At 57.5% G+C, this 26,687-nt stretch overlaps 2 protein-coding genes across 3 annotated transcripts; one reads left to right on the top strand and one right to left on the bottom strand.

Annotated features, from left to right (window-relative positions):
- Positions 1-5,990: 5,990 nt before the first annotated feature.
- PHOX2A (paired like homeobox 2A) lies at positions 5,991-11,409 on the top strand. The gene is made up of 3 exons (XM_043481614.1): positions 5,991-6,589; positions 8,770-8,957; positions 9,877-11,409. The coding sequence occupies exons 1-3, from the start codon at positions 6,373-6,375 to the stop codon at positions 10,324-10,326; spliced, it is 855 nt and encodes a 284-aa protein (XP_043337549.1). The 5' UTR covers positions 5,991-6,372; the 3' UTR covers positions 10,327-11,409.
- On the bottom strand, positions 10,985-25,984 carry INPPL1 (inositol polyphosphate phosphatase like 1). 2 transcript variants are annotated; one of them, XM_043481612.1, is made up of 29 exons: positions 25,846-25,984; positions 24,629-25,030; positions 21,852-21,915; positions 21,609-21,759; positions 21,252-21,372; positions 20,882-21,022; positions 20,543-20,636; positions 20,346-20,435; positions 20,077-20,175; positions 19,814-19,964; positions 19,617-19,723; positions 19,197-19,299; positions 18,918-19,114; positions 18,492-18,609; positions 17,850-17,946; positions 17,416-17,554; positions 17,201-17,300; positions 17,013-17,101; positions 16,698-16,779; positions 16,476-16,565; positions 15,800-15,913; positions 15,574-15,662; positions 15,070-15,157; positions 14,822-14,977; positions 14,500-14,578; positions 14,265-14,405; positions 12,301-12,973; positions 11,900-12,033; positions 10,985-11,794 (listed from the first exon to the last, which is right to left on the bottom strand). In XM_043481612.1, exons 2-29 carry the CDS (start codon positions 24,823-24,825, stop codon positions 11,704-11,706), a joined length of 3,795 nt encoding a protein of 1,264 aa, XP_043337547.1. In that variant the 5' UTR covers positions 24,826-25,030; positions 25,846-25,984; the 3' UTR covers positions 10,985-11,703. The 2 variants fall into 2 exon arrangements, with proteins under 2 accessions (XP_043337547.1, XP_043337548.1); XM_043481613.1 differs by lacking the exon at positions 25,846-25,984 and adding an exon at positions 25,807-25,825.
- Positions 25,985-26,687: the final 703 nt, after the last annotated feature.

The following is a 26,687-nucleotide window of genomic DNA, read 5'->3' as shown; positions in this document are numbered from 1 at the left end:
TCTTAAATTCTAACATGAGCCTCAATAGCTTTTGTCTCAACTTTTTATTTATTCTCTCTTCACTGCAACCACTTTCCTTCCCTTCATGGGCGAATATGGCTGGAAACATTCCCTGAGCTTTATATCTATAGTGTTCATCATTCAAAAGAGAACGACTTAGGATTTCCTGGTGGCACAGTGAATAGGAATCCCCCTGCCAGTGCAGGGGACACGGGTTCAATCTCTGGTCCAGAAAGATTACACATGCCGCGGAATAACTAAGCCCATGTGCCACAACTACTGAGCCCTCACTCTAGAGCCTGCAAGCCACAATTACTGAGCCCACATGCTGCAGATACTGAAGCCTGAGTGCCAAGAACCTGTGCTCCACAAGAGAAGCCACTGCAATGAGAAGCCCGTACACCACAACTAGAGAGTAACCTCTGCTCACCACGACTAGAGAAAAACCTTCGTGCAGCAACAAAGACCCAGTGCAACTAAAAATAAATAAATAAGCAAAAAAAAAATTTTTTTTTAAAGAGAATGACTTGTTTCTCGATTCAAATAAGAAAAAATGATGAGAAAGGGTTTTATTGACCCATCTTCAAACAGGTAACCACACCTAGGATGTGGTTATGGCTGAGGGTTATGGCTGAGGGTAGGACTGTATGAGAACAATGGTTCCTTGGGTAGCCTTGTGGATAGAGGAGACAGGTCCCACGAGAAGAGTCATGCTGGGCTGACCACACCACAGATGACCACTATGGCAGTCCTCAGGCAGGTCCCTTCCCACATGCAAAAGTTTGAATAAGTTTGGCAAGGTATGGCATGTTTGATAAAATCAAACCCTTTTCTTCCCCCTTCCCTTTTTTAAAAAAAGAACCAACTCAGCTCAGCCTCTATGTGTCATTTTCTTGCCTAGACAACTAAGACATTTTAAGAAGAACCTCCCCATAAATAAGTGCCTTTGTGCCCACCAAATCAGAAGATCCCTAAAGAAAGCATCTAAGGGGATTCCCTAATAGTTCAGTAGTTAAGACTTGCTTCCACTGCAGGGGGTGCAGGTTTGATCCCTGGTCATGGAACTAAGGTCCTGCATGCTGCATGGCACAACCAAATAAATAAAAAAAAATTTTTTAAGTCTATCTGAAAAAAAACAAAGCATCCAAGATTAACTTATCCCCATGTGTCTCTCTAGTGCCCTCTGTTTCCATGGTAGATCAGATACTTGAGAAATATTTGTAGAACTGAGTTAAGATCTTTTCTCATTCTTCAGAGATCTCTGAAGGCTAAACATTTTGGATGTTTAGGATCCCTGGAAAGGCCTAATGCTAGAAGTTACAAATAAAAATGGAAATTAATAAAAGACTGGGTAGCCCATGGTACTAGTGAGAAAAAATAAATAGTCAATAAGGGAAAGGTTGTCCCCATTACAGAGAGATGAACAAGAAACTACAGGTTTTCTTTTTTTTTGTTTGGTTTTTTTTTGGCGGCGGGGCCGGGGGCGGGGGGCGGGGGGCGGGGGGTGGCAGGGAGGGGGCATGTTGCTTGGCTTGTGGGATCTTAGTTCCCCGACCAGGGGTGGAACCCAGGCCATTTCTGTTAAAGTGCCAAGTCCTAACCACTGAACTGCCAGGGAATTCTCAAGACTATAAGTCAGGTCCTGATAGACAGATTGGGAATATACAGTTAATATGTTTGCCTCCAACCTTCCCTGGACCAGAATTTATAGCAGGAGAGAACAGCAATTTGGAAGAAGGTTACTAATGGAGTTGATATTGATAAATGCTAGTGAAAGGAGTTCTAAGGTCCTTAAGCAGGACCAAAAATGTACTAACTTTTCACTAATAGATAAGCTCCGTCCCTTACTAGAAGGTAGACATGGAGGTCTGATCAAGCTTGGCTTCCAGTCACAGTTGTTCAGCAATGACACTGAGGCATTGCTTCAGAGGGTGAGCAGATGCGTGTCTAAGGTAGGAGGAGCCAGCGCTCTGTGCTCTCCCCCTAGAGGAGAGAAGGACTGACAGGAGTGCACTGTTGAATTAGCCTGCTGCCCACACTCTGAGCCCCGCAGAGCCTTGCTCAGAGTTCTGACGGAAGGTCAAGATCTGTGTTCGCTTGTAGAAGTAGCCTGGGAGTTCTCCAAATGACCACAGGCAGCAAGAGTTCTCCAGGGCATGGGTCGTTTCTGCTTTGCTCTCAAGGTAATTCCACTGTCCAAGCTCACAGAACTGGGATCAGAGCAGCAGAGAAGACAGTCCCCACTGTACCCTCTGATCAGGTTCCTTTTTGCATGCAGCTCTCTCTGTGGAGGGAATCCCCCATCACAACACATGCCCACTGTTTTCACTTTTCCTCCAGGACCCCTCACTAGGCATCAGTTGCCTCACCGGCAAAAAATTAAGGGATCCCGGCTAACTCCGCAGTGCCCTGGTGTCTTCTGAAATCTCAAAGGTAGAGGTGATGCTGTGGTGCAAAGACAGGGGTCCATGTCTGGATTACATGTCTAGGTATCAGGTGTAACAGATCAGAGATCAACCAGAGTGTGGTCTGGGTCTATCAGTCACGGGCCTTAGTCACTTGGTGAGAGAGAGAAGGGGTGGTGGTGGTGAGGCTAACTTATTTAATGTTTACTGTGTGCCAGGCACTATTCAAACACTTCAGATATTTTAATTCATTTAATCATTAAAGTAAACCAGGTTATAAATGAGAAAGGTAAGGCACAGAGAGGCTGAGTAACTCACCCTGTCATCCAGCTGGAAAGTGGCAGCGCCAGAGCTGGAACCCAGTGATCAGGCTTCAGAATCCATCATCAGTTATGGAAGTGAAGACATGCTCAGCAAGGAGGCTTTGTGGGGGGGTTGCTGGGACAATGTTTTCATTTCAGAGCATTTTTATTTCCCCAAGAGAGCACGCATTGGGGGGAGCGGAGTCTCAGTTAGGATGAGCGTCCACATCAGACCACAACCACTAGCCTCTCTGGTTTGAGGCCCTTGCAGAGCCCAGCCTGTCTCCTTCTTTTATGCTGAGTTCTCAGAAAGCCCTCGTGGATGTCCCCATATCTCACACACACACAGCCTGGCCTCCAAAGTCGCCCCACATACACCATCTGAAACACCTGAACCCAACAACAGGCAGGATTCAAACATTTTCTTGGACTTCACCTCAGGGTCAGTGCCACTCTCAGCACAAACAGCTCCTTGCAGAGAGAGGAGCCTCCAACTCCAGAGTCCTGAGTCTGGAGAAGGGCAGCTTCTGCCCAGTTAAGCCAGCAACAGGCACGTTACCACAAAACTTCCAATCATCACAGCCATTTCTTTGATTCCCTGTAAAGATGTCAAGCATTTGTGGATTATACTGGTCAGAGCTCTTGGCTGTGTCAGAAGCCCAACTTAAATCGGTTTAGAGGGGAAAAGGAACTTAATGGCTCCATGACCAAAGTGTAGACATGACAGGGATGGATCATGGAAACGGAGACAGATGGAACCAGGGCCTCACATCCCTGCTGGTCCCTGCACACAAGCCCCAGTTGCCCCTTTACTTCCGCTTGTGAAGGGGATATGGCCCCTTGAAAATTCCTCAGATGAGGAATTCTCCCAAGCAGAAGGCTGGCCCAGAGGGAGGGAGTTTCCTGTCCTTGGGGAGTGAGGGGATGAAGAAGGGAGGGTGATCCCTTTTCAAAGAGTGGGGAGTGGGAGTCCAGGATGGGATTCCTTCCCTGGACACAAGGCAGGATTCCCCAACACAAAGAGTTCAGCCTCGCCTTCAGGAATCATTCAACGAACAGATATGGGAAGACCTCCGATAGTACTGTGATGTGCTAGCCACTGTGGGAGGGAGGGCTCCAGAGACAGTGATCAACATGAAGACACAGTTCTGCCCTACACTGTACTGCAAATGCTTCAACAAGGTGAGTAACCAAGAGAAGGAGGTACACCCAACCTCGTCTAGGGGTATAAGGGAAGGCTTCCAGGAAGCAGTGACATCTAAGTTGAGACCTAATGACAAACAAGTGTCTCCCAGATTTCAGCTTTTTTTTTTTTTTTTTGGTGAGGGTAAGGGAGGGGGAGGGGTATGTGGTAGAGAGGAGACTGGAATGAACATTCCAACCACAGACAACAACTCTGAGCTAAAAGATCAATGTGTGAGGGCTGCAAAGAAAACCACGGTGAGGGGGAAGCAGGCTGCAGCACTGGCATGGAGGACCTTGTGGGCCAGAGTGAGAGCTTGGATTTGATCCTGAGGACAGTGGAGAGCCACGGGAGTTCTAAGGAAGAGAGCAGTGGCACTGTCTGATTTCTGATTCTGAGATCCTTTGGTTCTCAGAATCCTTGGGTCAAGGTGCACCTCCCACATGGGTGGAGAGAACATTCTGAGTCAGTTTTAGTTTAGACCTCCTAAAAAGTAATTAGAGAAAACACCTCAAGACCCCTACAAGCAGTAGTTACAGAAATGGGGGATAGGTGTTAAACAAAGAATGAGTGGCCGGGGAAGTGGATGATGAGGGTGGGCATGCTCCCCACTGTGTAACTAAGCTAGGGGGGAGGGAACTAGGGAGCCCTTCTTTCATTCCCCTAGGACTCTGGCTGGTACCGAGGGGTTGCCACTTCCTTGCCTTCTTGCTGGGTCTCCACTTTTTCATTGGCAGGATCTGCCAACACTGGGTGCAGGAGGCTAGGGGCTGGGTGAGGAAGCTGCTAGATCCTCCTCAGGTGAGCTGCAGGGGTTGAAGAGTTCTCTGTTCTGTTCTCCTGGGAAGAATTCTGTATCCTGTGGCCCCACAGTGTGGAGGCCAATGGCTAAGTCCGTGGAGCACACTGTGGCCAGGTCCAGACTGAATCTAGGTGGTTTTCCTGAAAAAGAAAAAGGCCTCTGGAGGAGGGGGTAGCAGCTGAGAGTGAAGGGGTTGTTTGGTTACTGCCCGGTCTTGACCTTCAACACACACGCACACACATGTACCCACATACACACATACTCTGTGCCCAGGGTTCTGGGAACCAGAGGTTCACACCCACAGTAATACGGGGAGGGACTGAGCTATGGGACCTGGGGGAGAGGAGAGGCAGGCTGGGCCTTGAAGGTGCAGGGCAGGGCTTTGTGGCCTTCAGGACAAGTCAGGATAGAGGCAGCCCTCCCCCTCAGTAGCTTCAGGTGGCGCCTTCACAGCAATCCTTCTGCTCACCAGGCGCTCCAGCCGGTGGGTCTCCGCTCTCCAAAGGCTCTTTCTCTCCGCCCCTTAGCTTCTGCTCCTCCGCGGTGTCTGTCCCTGGCCTTGTCTCAATAAGACTCACCCTCTGTGTGTCTGTCTCACTATCACGGCCCTGTTTTGTCTCATCTCTCTCTTGATCTCCATTGCAATCCTTGTTTCCGACCGTGTCTCCTCCATATGGCTTCTGTCTCCATGCCTGCCTCACTCGCTTTCTCCATCCCCGCTCTGTCTCTCTGTTATCTTTGTCTCCTCTGTCTCTCTGCCTTGTCCCCACCTCCATCCTCACCTTCCTGTTGTACATGTTTCACCCTGGTCGCCACCTCTGTTCCTGTCTCCCTTTTGCTTCCCCCGCCCCCCACCCCCAATCTAGCTCTCTCCTCCATGTCTCATCCTTGTCTCTGTGAACCCTTATCTCTTATTCCTTTCTCCATCTTTCTCCATCACTGTTTCTGTCCCTTTCTCTTCCTGCCTCCGACTGTCTCCACTCTTCATCCACATCCTCTATCCCCATCTCAGGTCCCATCTCTTTCTCGTTCTTGTCGCCATTCGCCCTCCTGAGCCGCCTCCGTGGTCCCCTCCGGGATAGGACCTCGATGGGGGCGGGGCCGAGGGACTGAATCAGAATAACTCGGTTAACTGGACGAATTGAATTAACTTCTTCACACGAGCGCCGCCAGGCCTGTTTCCCCTCCCTTCTGCGGGGCCGCAGGTGGGGAGGCCAGGGAGAGGGGTCGGGACCCTACGGCCTGGCACGATGCATAGACTGAAGGTCTGTTCCGGACTGGGGCGGGATGGGGACTCTAGGGATGGGGCCCCGGGCAGCCTGCCCTGCATCATCCGAGCCCTAAGAAGGCGGCGGCGACCCTTTGGGTGGGGGGGGGGAGGGGGTCGGGGAGACTGGGGCGGGGTCTTGGCCGTCTAGGCCCCGCCCCGACGAGCTCGCCCCGCCCCGCCCCCCTCCGCGGGGTCCTGCGCGTTAAAAGGCGCGCGGGCCGGGCTGGGCTGCACTTGCGTTGCACCAAAGCGGAGCGCGGCCGCGACGGGGCGGGCGGTCTCGCGGGCGCTCAGAACTGGCCTCGGGTCCTCAGCGCCCGGCGCTCCAAACCCCATCTTGACCCCAACCCGGCCTGGGACCCAGACTCCGACCCGGCCAGGCCCGGCCCCCGCCCCCGCCCCCCGGGCCGATGGACTACTCCTACCTCAATTCGTACGACTCGTGCGTGGCGGCCATGGAGGCGTCCGCCTACGGCGACTTCGGCGCCTGCAGCCAGCCCGGCGGCTTCCAGTACAGTCCCCTGCGACCCGCCTTCCCCGCGGCCGGGCCTCCCTGCCCCGCGCTCGGCTCCTCCAACTGCGCGCTTGGCGCTCTACGGGACCATCAGCCTGCGCCTTACTCGGCAGGTGAGCCCAGCCCCGGTCCAACCCTCCCTGCAAATCCTACGGCACCCCCAACCCCTGCCCACTCGGCAAGTGGTTGCGACGGTCCCCTACAGCCGCCACAATCTCTGCCCTAGCCAGATCCTCCAACTTCCCGCGGGACCTACAGCCTCCGGAGTAAGACGAGGTTCCCTAGGCAGAGTTGAGCCCCACCCTCTCATCCTTCCTGTTCCTCTTTCTCGCTGCTGTATTCCTATCCCGTGTTCTTCAGGTCAAGGAAATAAATAGATCCCCGGTCTAGCCCCAGACTCTTCATCAGGCCCTCCCCTGCCCACATGCAACGATTGACCACCAAACCTCTCCATACCCTGTATCCTTGGAAGATTTCTCCCGGCTCAGGCCAATCAGACCGCCCATCCTTATCATCACCACCCCACTTCATGCCTGGCCCCAGCATGGGCCCCGGCGGCAGATGAGCTGCCCAGCTGGGAGTCTTCCTAGAGTTCCAGCACCATCAAGCCCCTACTGCCTGGTTTCGAACCCATCCTACCTGTGCCCAAACCCTCTTGCACCACTGAAACCCATTCTGTGGCCAGAAGAAAAGGATGCTCAGGTCATTAAGCCACTTTCATTTCCCCATTCCCCTGGAGATTTTCCCAGCTAGAGTCCTGCAGAACCCAGAAGCAGCCCCATGAGATGCCCAAGCCTCCTTCATCCAAGTCTCTAACTGAACCTTCAACCTCATGAAGGCTCTTAGCCACCCTCATCTCTCCAGTTAAGAGTCCAAGCTGCCCCACCCAATCTCCTTATTTCCTTCCTTCCTGGGACCACAGGACCCAAGTAGAAGATTGGAACCTGTGTGATGGGGAGGGATAGTGAGAGAGACCTGAGCTTGGAGAAATGAGAACCAGGAAGATGGAGTCAGAAACTGGAATGGGGACAGGGAGATTGGGTACTCGGGGTCATATGCACATGGGGACTGTGGAGGTAGAAACAGAAAACGGGGAGATGGGCCCCAGAAAGATGGAAGTCTGAGATGAGGAAGATGGGGACAGATCCACAAAGACTGAGCAGAGATGGAAAGATCGGGGTCCCTGGGAGAAATGGGGACCCAGGGCTGGGGAGATGAAATAAATACCAGATGATGTGGACAGGAATTATGGGAGATGGGGACCAGGGAAGACTGAAAACAGAGATGAGGAAGATGGGGATAGGCATGAGGTGTTGGAGACAGGATTAGGGGAGATAGAGACTAGGGAGATATGACAAAGATAAGGATAATGGAGATCTCTGAAGAATGGGGAGAGCTTAACAGGGGCTGGAGACAAGAATGGGGAGGTAGTGTCAGAAATGCTGTCTGTGGAGCAATGGGAAGGGGAAGGGGTAGATGGGAGACTGGACAGAAAGAGTGAGGGGTAGGGTTGGGGCTGGTTTTTGGAGGAGTTGGTAGACAGAGGTTCCTGGGAGGAAGAAGAAGGGCGAAGAGAAGATGGAGGAAGCTGGGGAGGGAGAAATAACCCTTCACTATGGGCACAAAGAGAAGAATGTCCAGAAGGGGAAAGTTGCAGATCGATGAGGATGGAGAGAGATGAGGAAGAGGAGAGGGGGACACCTGGAGGAGAATGGGATGTGAAATGGGGCTGAAGAAATGAGGCCTGGGGAGAAGAAGGATGCAGGATGAAGATGGCCAAATTTTTAAATGTCCGAGAGTCCGTGGCAGGACTGAAGGTAGACCTAGGCAGGAGAGTGTCAGTCACCCAGCTGCAGTCTATGACTGCTTATTGGAGAGACAGGATTTTGATGAGACCTCACAGAAAGCCCAGGCTAGGAAGGATAGAACAGGATCAGAAGTCAGGTCGACAGGGAGAGACACGCTGAGGGTCGCAGGGGTGGGTAGACTGATGGGAGGTGGAAGGAACACTACGGAGGGCAAGGACAGGTCAAGAGTCTTGACCAGGGGATCAGATTTTGGTTCCCTCGCTGCAGCTTTTAGGTCCCAGGTCTCCCCGCGCCCTGTCCACCTTCATCCCTGCCGGCTCCATCCAGCGGTTGGGAAGCGATCTGAGATTGAGAGGGCCAAGCCCAGGGGCCAGGTCAGGGGCAGGGAACCGTAAGCGATCCCCCAGGGGCAGAACACAGCGGGCCGGGCTCGGCTCCTCACGTCCCCACCCTCGTTGATTCCCCCCTCCCGCACACATCTGTAGTGCCCTACAAGTTCTTCCCGGAGCCGTCGGGCCTGCACGAGAAGCGCAAGCAGCGGCGCATCCGCACCACGTTCACCAGCGCGCAGCTGAAGGAGCTGGAACGCGTCTTCGCCGAGACTCACTACCCCGACATTTACACGCGCGAGGAGCTGGCCCTCAAGATCGACCTCACGGAGGCTCGGGTGCAGGTGTGTTTTCGCGGATGTGTGCGGGGAGCGTGCGCGCGCGCAGCGGGGCGGGAAGTTAGTGTCTGACACCTGGGGGTCCGCGGGACAGAGGGGCCACACTCGGGCAGCCGGGGGGGTGCAGCCTGCTGGCAGAGAGCCAGGGCCAGGGGCCAGGGCGCAGGCTGGCGGTGAGAGGACCGGCAGCCCCGGGAGGCAGGCGGCGGGCAAACGGGGCCTGAGGCCTTCGGAAGAACTGAGCTATTCAGCGTCACTGTTTCCCCTCAGTCTCCCGCGTAGGGCTGAGCACGGCAGAGTGATGCTTGGGAAGCCAGGATGGAGGACGAGTGGGTAAAGGGTCAACTCCAGGTGGCCTCGGGGCCACACAAGACCGAACAGGGGGAAAGCCTGTCAGCGCCTCCAGGCCCCCTCAGCAGTTCTGCAGCTGTGAAACCTCTGAGCCTGGAACGCCCTGGGTTCAGGGTAGGCGCAGGAGCTGGGTCGGAGCAGACTTTTGTCGATCTTATAAATCTGAGTACAGATGTTCAGCTGGAGCGCATTTACTGAAGACCCTGAACAAAAGGTTTCCCAAGTGCCCTAACCCGCTCTCGACAGCCCTGGGCTTCTGGTGGGGAGGAACTGGGGCAAGGGCTTTGGGAGACGAGGAGAGCGAAGTCCGAGTCCGGTCCAAGAGACAGAACACCTGGAGGCGGCGGGGTCCGCGGGTGGGCAGATCCCAAGGGGAAGACGCTGAGGACCTGGGGGAAGGGACCAGTGGAGCAGGGGAGAGAGGCGAGAGATGAGGAGGACAGCGGGCAGTGGTGGAGGGCCGAGGGGCCAAGACTCGGAAGGCTGGTCGGTAGTAATCGTGACCCGGTCCCTTCCGGCCGGAGGTCTCACTCGCGCCTGGCGGCCCCGGGCTGATCGGTCCCTGTGCCCGCAGGTCTGGTTCCAGAACCGCCGGGCCAAGTTCCGCAAACAGGAGCGTGCGGCCAGCGCCAAGGGTGCGGCGGGCGCGGCGGGAGCCAAAAAGGGTGAGGCGCGCTGCTCGTCCGAGGACGACGACTCCAAGGAGTCCACGTGCAGCCCCACGCCCGACAGCACCGCGTCGCTGCCGCCGCCGCCCGCCCCCGGCCTGGCCAGCCCGCGCCTGAGCCCCAGCCCGCTGCCCGCCGCCCTGGGCTCCGGGCCCGGACCTGGGCCGGGGCCACAGCAGCTCAAGGGCCCGTTGTGGGCCGGCGTGGCGGGCGGTGGGGGCGGCGGGCCAGGCGCGGGCGCGGCGGAGCTGCTTAAGGCCTGGCAGCCGGCGGAACCCGGGCCCGGGCCCTTCTCGGGGGTTCTGTCCTCCTTCCACCGGAAGCCCGGCCCCGCCCTTAAGACCAATCTCTTCTAGCCGCCGGCCTCCAGAGGCTCCGGGCCTGCCTACCCCTGCCCCTCCAGGGCCTGACAGCCCCTCCCCATCCCAGGTCTGCCTGATGGCCCCACTCCCACTGTGTCTGACCCCTCCGTGTGCCCTCCCCAGCTTCGGAGACCAAGCCAGGGCTACTCTCGTCTCACCCACCCCCATTCCGCACCGTGGGGGTGGGGACGGGGGCGGATACTTTTCACTAGGATGCCCTCCAGGAGAGCTCAGAGCCACCGCATTTTAGCCTAGCTCTCTTTGAAAAAGGGATCAAACAATGCCTGCCCCAACAGTGCTCAAAGGTGAATCCTCAAATGGGAACAGCCCGGCTTCCTCCCCTGCCTCTGCAGCTGGTTGGGTCTTTCCTCAGCTTGGTGACCAGCCTGCTGCCCAGCCCTCGGGCCCACCCACACCGACCCCACCCGTGCAAAGGCTGGTCATCATTGGGATAATTAGCGGCGCAAAGGGTCCCACCTCCCTTTTGTCCCTCGCTCCTCCCTGCCCATCCTCAGCCGGTCTGGCACAGAGGGGAGGCCCTGAGATGAGTAGAGCTGCCAGGGCATCGGGACAGAGGGGCTTCCCCTTTCCTGTCTTTTTTGTTGTTGTTGCTTTTCTTTTCTTTGAAAAACTTGTAATTTATTGAGGTGAGTTTTGCTCAATCCAAATAAAACTTAATTTATTGACATCACACTGGAGCCCTTCGGTACCCATGAAGGGGACAGGCTGCCTGCAAGAGCCCAGTTCCCCTTATGACCAGCGAGGAACCCCCAGCTGCCACACAGCTGCAGCGCAGGTGGTATAGACCAGGAGACAAAACTAAGCAAACTGGCGCTTTGTGGCCAAGATTCTTTGCCCCCACCCAAACCAGCCCCAATAACATTAAAGTGCAAGCCCTCCCTAAACCCACACAGAAAAGCTTAAATAAACCCCAGCCCAGTTCTCGGGCTATTCCTTCATTTCCGGACGGACACCCCTGACCAGGGGTTGGGAGAGGTCCCAGCTGAGCCCCTCCACCAGTGGTTCAAGCTGGGTGGAGGGCAGCAGGAACAACGGTGAAAATGGGGACCCAAGACGTACCCATGTGGACCCCATGGCCCCCCTGGGGCTGGAGGAATGGCCCAGAAAGGGAGGACAGCACCAGAATAACCGAGGTCCTCGGTAACCATGGTAACTGACCTCCGCAGCCCTGGCTCTAAAAGGTAAGGGGTAGGATGTCCTAATTAGGACAATGATTGGGCAAATGATTGGGCAGTAGGGAACACAGGTCCCCAATAAATAGGCAGAGAAGTACTGCCCCGACCAGGGCTCTGGCTGGGCCTTCAAGGGCGGGTTTGGCGCTCAGTTCGCAGCTTCAAAATACCACCGCGGTCACTTGCTGAGCTGCAGGGTGTCCAGGAGGAGGCGCTTGTGAGCTGGGTCCTGCACCCCAGCTTCCTCCAGGTCTTCTTCAGTGATGTCGCTGTAAGGGTAAGAGACGCTTGGAGAAGGGCCAGGTGGTCCAGAGCGCCCCTAGCCCCGCCCCCAAGGCCAGCCCCACCCCATCCACCTCCAGCCCCGCCCCCACCTGAGAAACTCCAGGTCGTCCCAGCCATTGTGCACCAGTCCCTCCTCATAGCGTTCCAAGCCGATGGCCCTCAGCCAGGCTCCCATGCCTGCCTCACCCAGCCCACCAGCCCGCCCGACCTGCGGGCACGGAGCCTGAGGGAATAGAGCAGGTTAGAGGGAGCACTGAGGGGGGGCCTGCACACACAGGAGAACCTGCAGACAGCCATATTCTGCCACGTGCTCTGGGGTGGGGAGAGAGGCAGAGCAAGGGGTTGATTCCTGCGACCTTCACCTCCCCAGTGCCCAGCTCAGGGCAGAGGGGACACCTCTGAGTGCTGAACTGGTGAAGTAAAAGGATACCCCCATTCGTGGGCATGCACACACTGCAGACACACAGCCAGCCACCCGTGGCCCACCCACCTCCTCTGCCAGGTCCTCCTGGATGCTCTCTCGGATGCGAGGTGGAGGGAAGCTGAGAGGCCGGCCATAGTCCGAGGGCAGCCCCCGGGGTGGCTGTAGCTCCAGGGGGCCTGGCAGGAGCATGGAGCGGCCAGGCCCAGCAGGAGCATAGTCCACCTCACTCAGCGTCTTGGCCATCTGTAGCACGGAGCAGGAGCGATCATCCCCACTGGCTACCTCCCCCAGGAAAGCGCTGGTGGGCGAGGGGCCTGGCGGGAGTGGGGGTCTTGGATGGGCCTTGGGAGGTGGTGGGCCACGGGCCTCAGCCCCACTGCGGCCCCGGGTCACTGGCCCTGGCAGAGGATCCAGACTAGGGGGCAGGAAGATGGCTGAGTCCGGCAGTGGTGGTGGTGGAAAGTCTGGAGGGGGCAGTGTGCCCCCAGAGTCCTCATCTGATGAGCTCCCCTCCCCGGCACGAGGAGGCCGGTGACGCCCAAGCTGTGGGGCAGGCACTGTGATGGCCACTTTGTTCTTGGTGGCAGGTGGGACGGGAGCCCTGGCAGGTGAGGGTGGCTCCGGGGGCAGCAACTGGTGTGGTACCCCTTCAAGGACGTAGTAGGCAGGGTTATTGAAGCTGTTCTTGGGTGGGGGGGCCACCACCCCTTCCGGCTCTGGAGCCCCCTCTGGCTTCAACCTGGGTTTGGGAGCAGAATAAAATCAGGGCCCAGAATCAAGGGGAGAAGGGCAGTGGGTGCAGTGAAAGAAGCACTGGGCAGGCAGTCAGGAGTTGTAAGCCCCCACCCCTAGACTTGCATGTGACTGTGGGCATGTCACTTTCCCTCTCTGCCCCTTTGTGTCCTCATCTCTAAAACTGGCAAGACAACTGCATAACCCCCAATCTTCCTTGCCTCACTCACTAAGAGTCTCTGATCTTTTTTGATTTTGTAACTGTAAAAGCTGAGTGTAAAATGGGTGAAAACAGAGGCCAGAAGGCAGGGCAATAAAAGCCGTCAATGAGAATGACCAGCCAGATGTGGAAAGCCCTGGAGGCATCTGAAGTCAGTCTACTGAGGAATCTTACTCAAGGATTCAGGTTAGTTTTACTCAAGGCTGAAGATAAAACCAAGGTGACTGATAACAGCTGAAGATGACTGAAAATGCACCAGGAGTTTTTATTTATGTTCAAATGACAACTGGATATAATTAAAAAGCAAGCCTCACTTTCCCAAAGTATGATCCACAGAACACTATACTTGACCTTGACCCTTAAACAACATGGGCTTGAACTGCTCAGGTCCAACTCTATGCGGATTTTTTTTCACTACTACAGTACTGCACGATATATGAGCCACATTTGTTGAACCTCAGATACACAGGAACTGGGGATCCAGAGGGATGACTATGAGTTATACACCCCTAACCCCTGCCATGTTCAAGGGTCAACTGTAGTTCCCCAGGATATTAATAGTTACTGCATGGAAAAGTTTCCTGGCCCATTAAGTTTGGGAAACTATATTCAACACAGCTGAAAAAGGATTTCCTTCCTGTCCACAAGCTCAGAGCTTTTGCTGATACTATTGTGCACTGGGAATATCTAAGAAAAGAATCTAGCAACAACCATTTCCCAAACTCATTTGACAGCAAACCGGTTTCCAGTGGGGCATCTTGTAGGACAGTATTCCATAGAACGCCCCAGGGAAATCTGTGCTGAGACACAGGCCTTCTCCAAACAGAAGGCTCAAGTTAAGTGTCTAAGGGAGCTGTTGCAGAAACCATTTCTAAGTCTATTTTTTAAGACAGAAGTGAGAGGAGAGGCTGACCATGCTCCCTTTGACTCAGAGCCACACCTTCAGGAGGCCTGGCTGGCCACTGGCCACGGGTGTAGGGCCCCACAGAGACCCAAGCAGTAGATGATCCCCAGGCCAACCCTGAGAGCCGTGCACAGTGATGGATCAAGGATGGGAATGACAGTTTCCTTCTCTCACCTGGGAGTCAAGGGCTCCTCCCGGGGAGCAGCTCGGGGTGGGGCTGGTGGCCTCCCAGTTGGTGGTGGCTTCTCTGGTTCTTCAAATAACTTGGACAGTGGGCAGGAGGCCTCTGTGGAGGCTGGCTTGCGGCTCCCTGACCTGTCAGGGTGCACAGGGGAGGGACATGAAGCAGGGGCTGGCCACGAGTCCCCAGGCACCCCTTCATGTGACTCCCCACAGAGCCCCAGCTCACCTGGGATCCTGGCTGCCTCGGGACACAGAGGGGGCTTTGCTCTTTGCTCCTGCCTCATCCTTATCAATGCTGATCCACTCTGGGAGAGGAAGGGAAAGGAGACTTAGAAGGGACCTGGGGTCCTGCACCTCACAGACACCCACGGGCTAGCTAGCCCCTTCCCAGCTACTCCCCAGGGCAGGCCCACCCCCCAGACCTGGCTGTACAACTGCCAAATGTTCCAGGGATTCCAACGCCCGCCCCGCAGCCCTGGCCCTCCTCTCCTAGACCTGCCCGCACCGCCCCACTGTATGCCCCACACCCCTCCCAATGGAGCCCCCACCATAGAGTCGCTCACGGGTGCCCAGGCGCTCTGTGGGCACCCGCACCTTCATGGAGCCACGGATGTTGCCTGTCTCCTCGCCGCGGTGGGACAGGAAGGTCAAGAACTGCTGGGCTGTGCTGCCAATCATTGACTTGAGCGCCACCACGCACTCCCCTGAAGGGCAGATGGAGCAGACCAGCAAATTGCCAAGCCTTCCGAGGGCCCTGCCCGGCTTCCTGTGCCCCGCAGCCCCCCTCCACCCTCACCATAGGATTCGTAGCCGTCCATGGACTTGACTGTGAGCAGGAGGTGCTGGTCTTGCAGGTACTCGATGTCAGCCAGAATGGGGTTGAGCTGGGAGCAGAGAGGCCCAGTGAGGAATAAAGCACCCCCCCCCCCACTTCCTGCCGTGACTGTGGCTCATCCACCCTCAAGCTTGTCCGTGCTCACTCCCGTCCACCTGAAGGAAAGATTCCCATGGGCCTTTCAGAGCAGTCAAGAGCCCTGTAACTAATTAATTTTCTGCATCAACAACGGCCAACATAGCATCTGATGTTTAGTGAAGCCTTGAGAAGTATTTACGGAATGAATGAATGAACTGCAACCTGGTCTCCCACCTGCTCCCCCACTGCAAATAAAGCACATGCCCTCGTGCTCACTCATGCCCACTCCGCACACAAGCCCAGGCCGTGGGCTCTTCCCACCGCCCCCCCAGGCAGGCTCCAGGTGGCGCTCGGCTGCACTTCTGTGCCCTCACCCCCAAGCCTCACCGTGGGCAGCTGGCGTGAGGACCACTGCACCTTGAGGAAGTTGATGTTGTCACTGCTCTGGGCATCATTTTCAAAGCTCTTCTTATACTCTGGTGGGGGTAGGGGACACCCAACTGAGTGCCACCTCTCAGCTTCCCTCCCCCCTAACTAGGGGGCTGACCACTCTGGGCACCTCAGGCCTCCCATCCCCCATGGCCCACACCCAGCCCTGGGCCCCGCCTCAGACCCTCCAGACAGGTGGAGTAGAACTCGATGAAGAACTTGGTGCGGCTGGCCGTCTTCACAATGGCCTCAATGCTCTCAAACTCAATGTAGGCCTGGTCTGAGGTCTTTGAGAGCCCTGAGGGGCAAAGGGAGGAATGCAGACAGGAGGGCTGAGAGGGTGGCAGGAGGAACAGGACACAGAGACAGCACTGCAGCAGGGAATCTGGAGCCCTGGCAGAGCAGGAGGGAAGGCCAGGAGGGGCCTCCTCCATCCCCAGCACCCCAGGGAGACCCCAAAGCCTGGACCTGGGACTGGGACAGACAGCCAACCCAAGAATGAGCGACCATCTGAGAAGGGGCTGGGAACCAGAGTGCCTGCAGGATATGCCCGCCAACAATCCACCATGCCACTAGGCACACAGGTACACGAGGAACCCCAGGCAGGCAGAAACATGTACTTGATTACCTTCACACACACACCTGCTCACGGGCATATACCTCCCACAATGACTCAGGAACACAGACACCTCTACACATCACATATTCAGACACATTCCTGCACATGCATGTATGTACCCGCCCCTACACACCCACCCACACACACACGCAGATATATTCAAAGCTATGCACACCCCCCAGGCTAGCACCTGCACCCACCCAGATGGATGCCACACCCACAGCACAGCCAGAATAGCCACCTTTCTTGGAGATGAACTGAGAGGTAACTCCAACCTCAAATGTCCCAAACACGGGGGAGTGGTCACTGGTGACAATGTCATCCGTGCAACCTGGGGGAGGGGAGTAGGAATGGGGGCTCAGGGGAAAGCTCCTTACTCTCTGTTCCCGATTCCCAAAGCCAAGGAAGAGTCAGGTGAGGGACCACCCGGGATAGCCCATCACCCTGTCCGGGAGGCTCTGACCATAAGAGTTGCAGATGATGTGGGTCTCGGGATAGGATTTCCAAAGAATCCGGTCACACCATGAAGGCACGTTGGTCCGGACCTAGGGCAGGGGATGGCAGCGTGGTCAGGGGTCAGCTGGGGGTTGCTCAGCTGAGGCCCATGCCCCTACCACACTGGGTCCAACATCCACCTCCAACATCCAGGATCACCCCCAAGGCCTCAAGGGGCCATAGAGGCTGGAAAAGTAAGTGCAGAGGCTTGACCCCACACACACTCTTGATTCACCACAGTCCTGGGGGGTCTCCCCTGGCCTAACCCATTCTCCTCACTCACCCCAGTTGGCTTCTGCTTGTGCCAGGCATACGTGTCCCGGGAACCCCGCTCATAGCGGTAAGTCGGTGGGAAGGAGATCTCCTCCTCACCTAGGAAAGGCAGGGATGGAGGGGTCAGGGCCCTGAAGACCCGGGGATACCACAAGGACCCTGGCCCCCAGGGACTGCCGCTACCACACCCACACTCACTGAATCGAAGGAAGACCTTGTGCTTTTCCCGCTCCAAGTTGAGCTGGTCCACCCTGAGCAGGGGCTCAAACTCCTTCCTGCTGATGTAGTTCAGGATCTCCTGAGGAGAGCGGGGACATAAAAGCTGGGGCCTTGCCCTCTCAAGCCAGAGGTCAGAGCCCACCTGGGCCCCAGCCCAGCCTCCCTACCCGCCACCCACCGGGCCCTGCTCACACCTGTATATCCATGTCCAGGCGGTAGTTGAGGTCCCCAAACCAGAAGAGGTGAGTGAAACGCAGAGATATGTCAAAGGCACTGAGCTGCCGATCGCCCAGCGTGAGTAGCCGCAGGATGTCCAGGTAGTTCTGGTTCCGCCTATGGTGGGGGTAGGGGGAACTCCAGGGTCAGATGTCAGGGACAGACATGGAGATAAGAAGTCTCTGGCTGGGGTTGGGGACAGGGCAGGGATCAGGGTCCCTGGGGACAGAGGAAGGAGCTGGGGACAAGGTCAAAATCAGGGACAGACATAGGGGTCTCGAGTTCAGGTAAGGAAGGAGGCCTTGGGGGACAGGGATGTAGGAAGGTTGTGGACTAGAATACCAGAGAGGGAATAGGTCTCAGGGGAATAGAGGATAAGGCTGAAGAGATGACTGGGAAGGCACCCCCTCACCGGGCAGTCTTCTCATTTCCCGAGGTGAGGTGACAATTCACAAAGCCAAATGAGGTGCCATTGAACATGAAGGAGACACCCACGGCCCCCTTGTTTCCTGTCAGGGCAACAGAAGAATGCCTGGGTTACAGCAGTGGAAAGATCCTTCCGACTCCCCCACATGCCATAAGGCAGGCAGGCAGTTCCCTGCATACACAACCACGCCTTCTCTGGGGTCCACACCAGGCACCTGCAGCCCCATCTGGATGGTCTGAGTCTGTCTGCACGTGAGAGCAGAGTCCCCGGAGATCACTGGGACCCCAGTGGTGAAGGGGCAAGGCTTTGCAGTTTCTGAGCAATCTATCCTGAGGTAGCACTGGACTGCAAACAGGGAGACCTGGGCACTATGCTGGTGTCAGGCTCTATCACGTACTAGCCTGTGTGACCTTAGACAGGTCACTTGACCAGTCTGGGCTTGAGTTTTATCATCTATGAAATGGAGATAATTATCCTGGCCATGCCTCCTGGTGGGGCTGGAAGAGATTTAGAATATGAACATGCTTTGCAAAGTTCAAAGAGTTCTATAGATGGGAGGAGACCCTGGACCCTGGCTGGAAAGGAAGCAGGAGGAATGGACAGAAGGACCCCACCCTCTTTCCTCACCCAGGGTGTTGGCAATGCCGGTCTTCACACTGGACGTACTGACGTGGCTGATGCGGTTCTCGTGCTCTGGCTTGACCAGCACAGCCACCTTGATGTTCCACAGTGACTGCATAGCAATCTGGGGAGAGGGTGCAGGGTCACCCCTGCCCCAGGCTGGGCCACTGTCCACATCTCCCTCACCCTCACCCTGCCCAGCCCACACTATACACGGTTCTGGAAATCACGAGGTAAGAAGGCCTGCCACACCTTTTCCTGAGGGACCAGAAAGAGTGGCCTTCCCACAGCATAAAGGACTCAGGGTAGACTTCCTAAAGGATATTTCCAGGGACCAGAAGAAGAGCCAGTCAAGCTGTGGGGAGCCAGTCAAGCTGTGGGGAGCCAGCCAGTGTGTGGGGAGAGGGGCTGTACAAGATAAGATCCCCTCACCGGGCGGTAATCCAAATCTGTGAGCTCCTTGAGGCCCCCGCGGAGCAGGTCCAGCCACTCGCGGTCACCCACTGAGTTCTCCTGGGTCCCAAAAACATAGATGTCATGGGGTATGGTCACCGTGACCTCATCCAGGGTCTTCCCCAGACCCTTTGATGTGAACCAAGATGTCACATTTTTCGGAGGCGGCACACTTCCTGGAGGTGGAGGGGACGGGACAGTCAGGCCCCTGCCTGGGGCCCCTCCTCTCTCCCACCCCAGTCCCTCCACAGGCCTGACCCATGTTCCAGGTGCCTATGAAGATGGAGATCATGTCAGGCTCGTCCTGCTTGGAGTGCTTGTTCTTCATGAGCTGCAGGAGCTGGCAGAAAGCCTCACGCTTCTGCGGGAGACAGCAGTCAGTCAGGCACAGGTGGGCAGCCAGGAAACCCCTTTCCATGGGCCTACCCTGCTAGGTGGCCTGTCCCTCGAGGACAGGGACACGCCTCTGGTTCACCACCACACACCCACTCCTCAAGCATACAAGTGCTCAGTAAATGTTCACTGAATGATTGTCAGCCCACCTTCAGGCTGCCCACTCTCAGCACACATGCTCTCTACCCCATCATAACCGCGTGCCCCGTGAGGGATGACATCTCCTTCCTCCCATCTGGCAGGGACCCCTGCAGCCCCCGGCAGCCAGGCCCATGCGCTGCTCACCCGGGCGCTGACGAAGATGAAGTCCTTGCGCTGCGTCCGGTCCTTTTCCTTCTCAAACACAACACCCAGCTTGTTCTGGACCCGCTGGGACTTAATGAGCTGGCGGACTAGGGGATGGAGAATGGGTCATACCAGCCTGTGCCCACAGACCCAGGGGGCCCACCCTGCTGCCCATCCTGGGTTGGTCCCTGGCTCACTGCGGTCATGCGTGAAGGTTGTCCAGTCCTCCTGCGAGTCCCGCTGTCTCCGTAGCAGCACCAGCCGCCCACCCTCCACGTCCACACTCAGCGTGAACTTCTGTGACTTCCCGATCTTGGTCAGGTCACCCAAGGTCACATCCAGCTTCACCTGCAAGCCAGAAAGTGGGGGTGCTGCTGAAAAGACCTGGGTAGCAGGTAACACCCTCTTCACCTCCACCCACTCTCTGCCCTGGAAGGTCCCCCCACCCCCCGCTATGTACCTCAAAGGCCTGCACGGGGATGGTCTTGGCCTTACGTGTGGATGGCTGCAGTGGGGCCGGAGGGGCTGTGGAACTCATGTCCTGTAGGGCCTTCAGGGCCTGGAGGGGGCAAGGGCAGGGCCAGGTCAGGAGCCTTGCTGAGGGCAGGGGCAGGAAGGGGCACCGCTCATGTTGGTGTCAGTGCCGAACTATAGATTCAGGGTTCAGATCAGGACAAGGCAAGTGGCCAGGTGAGGGGGTCAGGGGTCAGAGGTCAAGAGTCAGGGCACCTTCTTCTGGATGCCTGACAGGAAGTCCTTTAGCACTGACAGCTTCAGCACCAGGCTCTCTAATTCCTGCTCCCCGGTCTGTGGTGGGTTCTGCAGGGAGAACGAATGAGGTTTGTCCATAAGACCACCTAGCAGGAGGCCCCCCGCCCAGTCCCAGAACACAAACCCACTCCCCAGAGGTCTCTCCACAGTCCCACCTGCTGCTGCAAAAGGCGGGTCACCATGGGTGAGCTCTGCTGGTCAAACACCTTGGACAGGATCTCCAGACCTGACAGGACCTTGTCCACCTCACTATGGAGACACTAGGTCAGAACTCCCCACTCTGACCCAGGTACAAGGAAAAGGGGCTGAGTGTGTAGGAGTTTCAGCTGCCACCATGAGGATACAAGGGTTCAGGTGAGGAAAAGTCAGGAGGCAACAGCAGGCTCTCTGTATTGAGCCAGAGGTCAAAGGTCAGGGCATCTGTGTAACAAGGGAGCAGGAGTGGACAGGTATGACGTAAGGGTGTGGTGTGTGGCGTTTGGTGCCCCAGGTACCTGTGCAGCCTCCGGCATGAGGTGGCGAGGGTGCGGGTGAGGTGTGGCAGGTTGCTGGCTCCGCCCCGCACGGCCTCCAGGTCCAGCCCGTAGCTACCTTTCAGGTACTCGTGCGAGACAGTGCTCAGTCCGTTGGGAGCACTTGGGGGAGGGGTTAAGAGGTCAGTGGGGGCCCCGCTGATATGTCCTAGCACCCCCACCCCATCCCTAGAGGAGACGGTACAAGTGGCAATCCAAGTGCAACAGACCAGAGTGTCTGCCTCTTGGGAGTCAGGAAAGGGGTGCCTTAAAGGTCTTCCCACCTTTGTTGAGGACACGGTTCTCAGAAAAGACAAGGACTGCCTGCTCAGGAGGGGTTGGGGGATCTCACCTCTCAGCAGCTGGAGTTGTGGGGGTCTCAGGGGCTGGTGGGGGGCTGCTGGGCCCCAGGGGGGCAGAAATGCTGGTAGAGCCAGAGCGCGGGGGCAGTGGGGGCTTCTCGTCCTCCCCATCTGTGGACAGGGGCCAGGAGGCAGCAGTGTGAGCCTCCTGCTCTCCGTGAAGTGGGGGGTGGGGGTGGGGGGGTGGGTACCATGTCTATTGGGGACTTCCATGGAAGGGAATAAATGGCCCAGGCACCAGAAGAGTGGCAGGGGGCTTCAGAGGAGGCAGGTTGAGAAGATGGGGTGGGAAGTCACGGGGGGTGTCCGGTGAGGGGCAGGGAAGGTACATGGCACCCAGGCAGCACCTGAGGCGTCACGGTCGTCCGGCGGGTCTGGCTCTCGCTCCCGCTCCACGGGCAGCAGCAGGGCACATACCAGGCCCTGGTTGGGCTGGGCATACAGGCTGATGAGCTCCCCCAGGGTCTGAAAGCGCCGCACCGGCACACCCTGCGAGGTCTGCAGGCCCGGCGAGAGTGGGGGAAGGGTCAGTCACCTGGTCCCCAACCTCAGGCTAGAATCCAGGCCAGGGTCAGGGTCCAAGCTCCCACCTGCACAGCCAGGAAATCTTCTCCGTCAGGTAGAATCCGGTACGTGTGCACATGCTTCTGATACCTGACGGCAAAGCAGGGGGTCCAGATCTATCTCCCCCGGGATGGCATCTAAGCCCTAAGGCACCCCTTCCTCCAGCCAACCAGCGGGCCCAGCCCCTGGGGCCCCTTGGCTAGGTTTCCCTAAAACTGTTTACCCAGGCTGCACAGGGTTAATGATGGGGCCTGTCCACTCTATCCTGCTGGTGCTAAGCAGAGCAGGAATGACCAGACCCCACCCCAGACCTACATATGCTCCACACCCACTGCAAGGCTGGGGAAGCAACAGGCAGCTCTTTTGTGGCTTCTGCAGCTGTCTAAACAGACCCTCTGGGCTGTGGTACCAGTCTGGGCCCCCCGCCAGAGTAAGAGTCCTCAGAAGCCTGGGTAACTCGTCTGCGTGCATGGGTGATGTGCTACCACACGTGTGTCTGCTGTCTGTGTTTACGCTGGTTGTCTAGTCCTGCTGGAGTCAGGTATGTCTGGAGCAGTCTTGCTGAGGGGATGTGGGGATACCTCGCTAGGGCTTTCCTTCCCTTTCCTCAGACACCAGGAAATTGGGAGGACACATGGGGGCCCCCTGTGGGGGACCTGGGCCTCCAGGAGCCCCAAGCTGAGGAGGGGCACGAGGGGTGCTGACAGACGGGAGCAACAGCTGAGCAGGTGACAGCTGAGCCCGGCCTGAATGGTACAGCCCCCACTCGGTGGGGGCGGAGGATCTCTCTACAGCCGTGCCTCCAGGCAGGCTTGCCCAAGGGAGTCACCTGGGCCGTGTGTCGGGCAGCAGGTGGGTACCAGCACGAGAGAGGATCAAAGGCCTACTTGAGGAGACCTATACCCTGGGCACAGGGCCACCCTCTCCTCTCAGGTAAACTCTCCTTATGGGGACTCTCCTGACTACTGGGCACAAACTGTGTGGGTATCTGTATGTGACTGGGTGTGTTGGTTTGTGGACTGTGGGTCTGTGTTTATAACAATAACAGCATCCCATTAACTGTGTCCTGTCTCTGTGACAAGCCAGGTACTCAATGTCCTACAGACAAGGTCTCATTTAATCCTCACACTTTAAGGAAGTATTATTATTATTATCATCTCCATTTTCCAGAAAAGGAAACTGAGGCTCAAAGAAGAAAAGTGATTTGCCTAAGGCCACAAAGGAAGAGGCCGAGCTAGCATTTAGAGTCAGAACAGAGGCCAGGACCTGTATCCTGGCCTGCGTGTTGGTTGCCTGTGACTACAGGGGCAGGGGTATGTCTTTGTTTCCCCTGTACACATAGGTGTCTTGTACAGGTAAGCAAGTATGTTTCTGATCATCCACCTCTAGGTTCCTGAGATGCAGGGAGTAACCAGAGTCAGCTGGTAAAGCTGAAGCCCCCACACACAGACAGACCCCCACCCCACCCAGCCCCTCCCTGGCAATGGAGCCAGAATTTTTCCCTCCTGGGACATAGGCCCAGCTGTCCCCCTCCCACTCAACAGCTGACCTAGCACCTGCCTCCCTCCCCTCCCTAATTAGGGGGTATGCCTCACAGGGGGCTGGTATGCAGGACTCTTTAAGATATTCATCTGCCCAGTCTCCCCTCTTGGGCCTCAGACGTGGAGACATAAGCCCCTTCCTCTTCAGGTCCACTGCCTAGGCCAGGGTTTCTTGACCTCAGCACCGCTGACATTATGGACCACATTCTTCTGTTGTGAGGGACGGTCCTGTGTGCTGTTGAACAGCATCCCTGGCTTCTGCGTACTAGAAGCAGGTAGCATGATGCCAGTTGTGACAATCAGAAATATCTCTGCCAACTGTCCCGAAGGGTAAAATCAACCCTAACTAAAAACTCCTGGCCTAGGCCAGGGTACCCCCAAAGATGTGAGAACAGAGGGGAAAGAGACACAAGGATAGGGACTTGGGAGGGCTCACGGGGCTGAGGAACATAACGAGAGTTAACAAAGCAGCGTCACAGCTTCCCACTCACTACCTCCCACTCCAGGGGCCTACAGAAGCCCACCCAGTGGCTTATCTGGGGGGTGGGCTGCAGCTCAGGAAGATTCCAAAACCGAAAGTGCAAACCCACCCAACACCACCGCCACACATGGCTGATGGGTAGAAGCATAAAACTAGGCCCACTCGGAGAGCTGCCAAGTCTAGCCCCACACTCAGCGCCCACAGCTCAGGCCTAGGGCAGCCGCATCCCAGAGCTAGAGCACACACACTCACTCACTAATTCATGAAATAATGACATGGCCCCATACAGCCGCCCCGTCCCTTCTCCTCCACACTACCCTGCCCCCCAGGACCGAATCATACATATCCAGGCAGGCCCCAGTCTCAGACCTGGGATTCAGAAAGTCCCCCTAAGGAAGCTGTTGGGCATCCCCCCAAACAGGCCATCAGTTCCTCTGGCCCCGGCTCCTAGTCAGATACCGGATCTCTACATAAACACAAGTGCACACAACCGTGGAATGCACATCCTCAAGCCTGCCTGGAGGATGCCTGACTTGGTCTACCAGAGACTCCTTGCATTTTCCCCAATTACAGCCACCCTGGGCAGCAGGACCCCACATACTCTGCCCCCAGATACACAGCAGGAAGGAAGTGCTCCCTGCATCCTTCCTTAAGTCCGGCAGAAAGCCAAGGTCCTCACTCTGGGGGGCGCTGGCGTCCCACCGTCCCAGGCCCTCCCCCCACAACTCTCAAGGAAGCCCGGGCCGTGCCCCCGCCCGCTCGGAGCCCCGGCCCCACTCACAGGACGCAGAGAGCAAAGGCTCCCGCCACGCTCTCGCTGTCTCGGACCAGGAAGCTGCCATCGCGGCCTGCCCGGGCCAGCAGCTCCTCGGCGGCGGCGCGGCTCAGGTCGCGGTGGTACCAGGCGGGGGCCGGGCTGCCCAAAGCGGCCCCCGGCCCGGCGCCCCCCGGGCCCGGCGCCCCGCACGCGGAGGCCATGGCCCGCGCAGGGCTCAGCGCCGCCCGCGCCCACCTCCCCGCGCCATCCGCCCTGGGACGCTTGGGGTTGAGGCTGGGACCGGGCCCGGGTCCCGGGGCTAAGGATCCGCCGGCGAGGCCGACCCGGAGATCGGAGCTCCGCGTTCCGCCGCGCTTGCCGCCGGGTTTGCCGCGCAGCCGACGCCGCCAGCAGCGCCGGCCTCAACTTGAAGAGAAAGAAAAGTTTGTTCAGAGGCGGCGGGGGAGGGGCAGGAGAGGAGCGCCGTGCCGGGCTGCCGGCCCCCACCCCCACCGCTCGGCCCGAGGCCCGGCCCGCCCCTGCCCCCACCCTCTTCCCCATGGGGAAGTTGCCCTCTGCATCCCGCAGGACCCAGGACCCCCCAAATCCCAGGGCCTCTCAAACCCCACGTGATCCTGCCCCGCCATCACCAGAGGAGATCCAGTTCCTAACCCCTGCATCGAAGCCCAAGTCCCCTGAGTCCTGCGCCCCGACACTTCGGGATCCCGACCCCTTCCTTCTACACTGGCAATTATACGACCCCCCAACTCCCATAAACGTTTGATACCACCCTCAAATCCTTTCCATTCGGACTCCCTACAGACTCGTAGGATCGAGTTACCAAAATCTGCAAAGGATCCCATGATGAACCTCCTGCCGTCCCCTCTCCCCATCACCCCCAACTACCTTGAAATCCAGCCCCCTCTTAGACCTGAACCCCCAAACTCTACTGGCTCCAAATCCCGTGGTGGGGGGATCCCTCACAACCCCCCAGAACAGCTCCAGTGTCCTCGAATCCCCAAGCACCGTCCCTGGCAGCCCCTCAGCCCAGGCAGAGCCCTTCCCCCTCTCGGCCAAGTTCCCTGGCACCATCCCCCATACCCACAGGCCCCGGCCTTGAGGGGTTCAGCAGTCAAGAGAGCAGGCCTCCCTTTGCCCACACAGAAGAAAGTTCCCTCAGCCCCCCCGCCCGGGGTCCCGACCTCTCCCTAGAGCCTCGGCTGCCGTGCTCAGACTCCCACCTCCTGGGCTGCTCCGAAGCCCCCTTCCCTGGGGAAGCGGCCCTGGACTCTCAGCGGCCACTTAAGATGGCCATCCTCCGCCGCCGCACCCCCCTCGCCTTCCGCCCCGCCCGCCGCTCCGCCCCCGCGGCTCTCCGCGGAGCCGGGGGTAGCACCCGCGCGCCCCGCCTCGCCCGGGCCCAGCGCCTTGATCCCAGAGCTGCTGATCGGCCGATTGACCTCGGGCAGGTCACGGGCGCCTCTCCGAGCCTCGCCTTCCGGCTCTGTAAAATGGGGATAACGTTTTGAGGGCAGAGTCCACGAGACTGTGCTTGTAAAGCTCTCGGCACGGGGCCCGGCATCCAGTGGGCGCTCCCGAAAGGCGGCTATTTTTATTATTAATTAAGGAGTAACGAAGGTGACAGCTGTGTAAACTGTAAAGCGCGGCGGCGGAACGAACGGGTATTATTAGCACCCGCCCCCGCCCCAGCTACTCCCTCCAAGTCAACAAACTTGAGCCTCTGTGGGCGGGACGCGGAGCCTGGAGCTCCCTAGACCGGGTTCGCTCGGTCGTCCCCAGGCCTCTTCCCCTCCCACCAGGAGTGGTAGGGTCCCTGGGCCGCCCGGAAAGGGGCGGGAGTCTTAGGAGGGTCTGGCCCGCCCCTCCCCAAAAAAAGACTTAGCCGGTGGCGGCGTCTCCTGGGAGTCCGCTTCCTGCCCCGCCCCTCTGCCCCCTGGATCCTTAAAGGCACAGGCCTCCAGCCTGGTTCCCATTGCTGCCAACTCAGGCCGCTGTTAGAGGATCCCCTTTAACCTGGGAACTTTCACTTTGCTGAATAGAATCTGTGTCTGGGTCAGTTTCA

Source organism: Cervus canadensis, chromosome 11 (genome assembly GCF_019320065.1).
Source record: "Cervus canadensis isolate Bull #8, Minnesota chromosome 11, ASM1932006v1, whole genome shotgun sequence".
NCBI lineage: Eukaryota > Metazoa > Chordata > Mammalia > Artiodactyla > Cervidae > Cervus > Cervus canadensis.
Note: the sequence above shows the minus strand (reverse complement) of the source record. Positions and strands in the feature narration are given on the sequence as shown.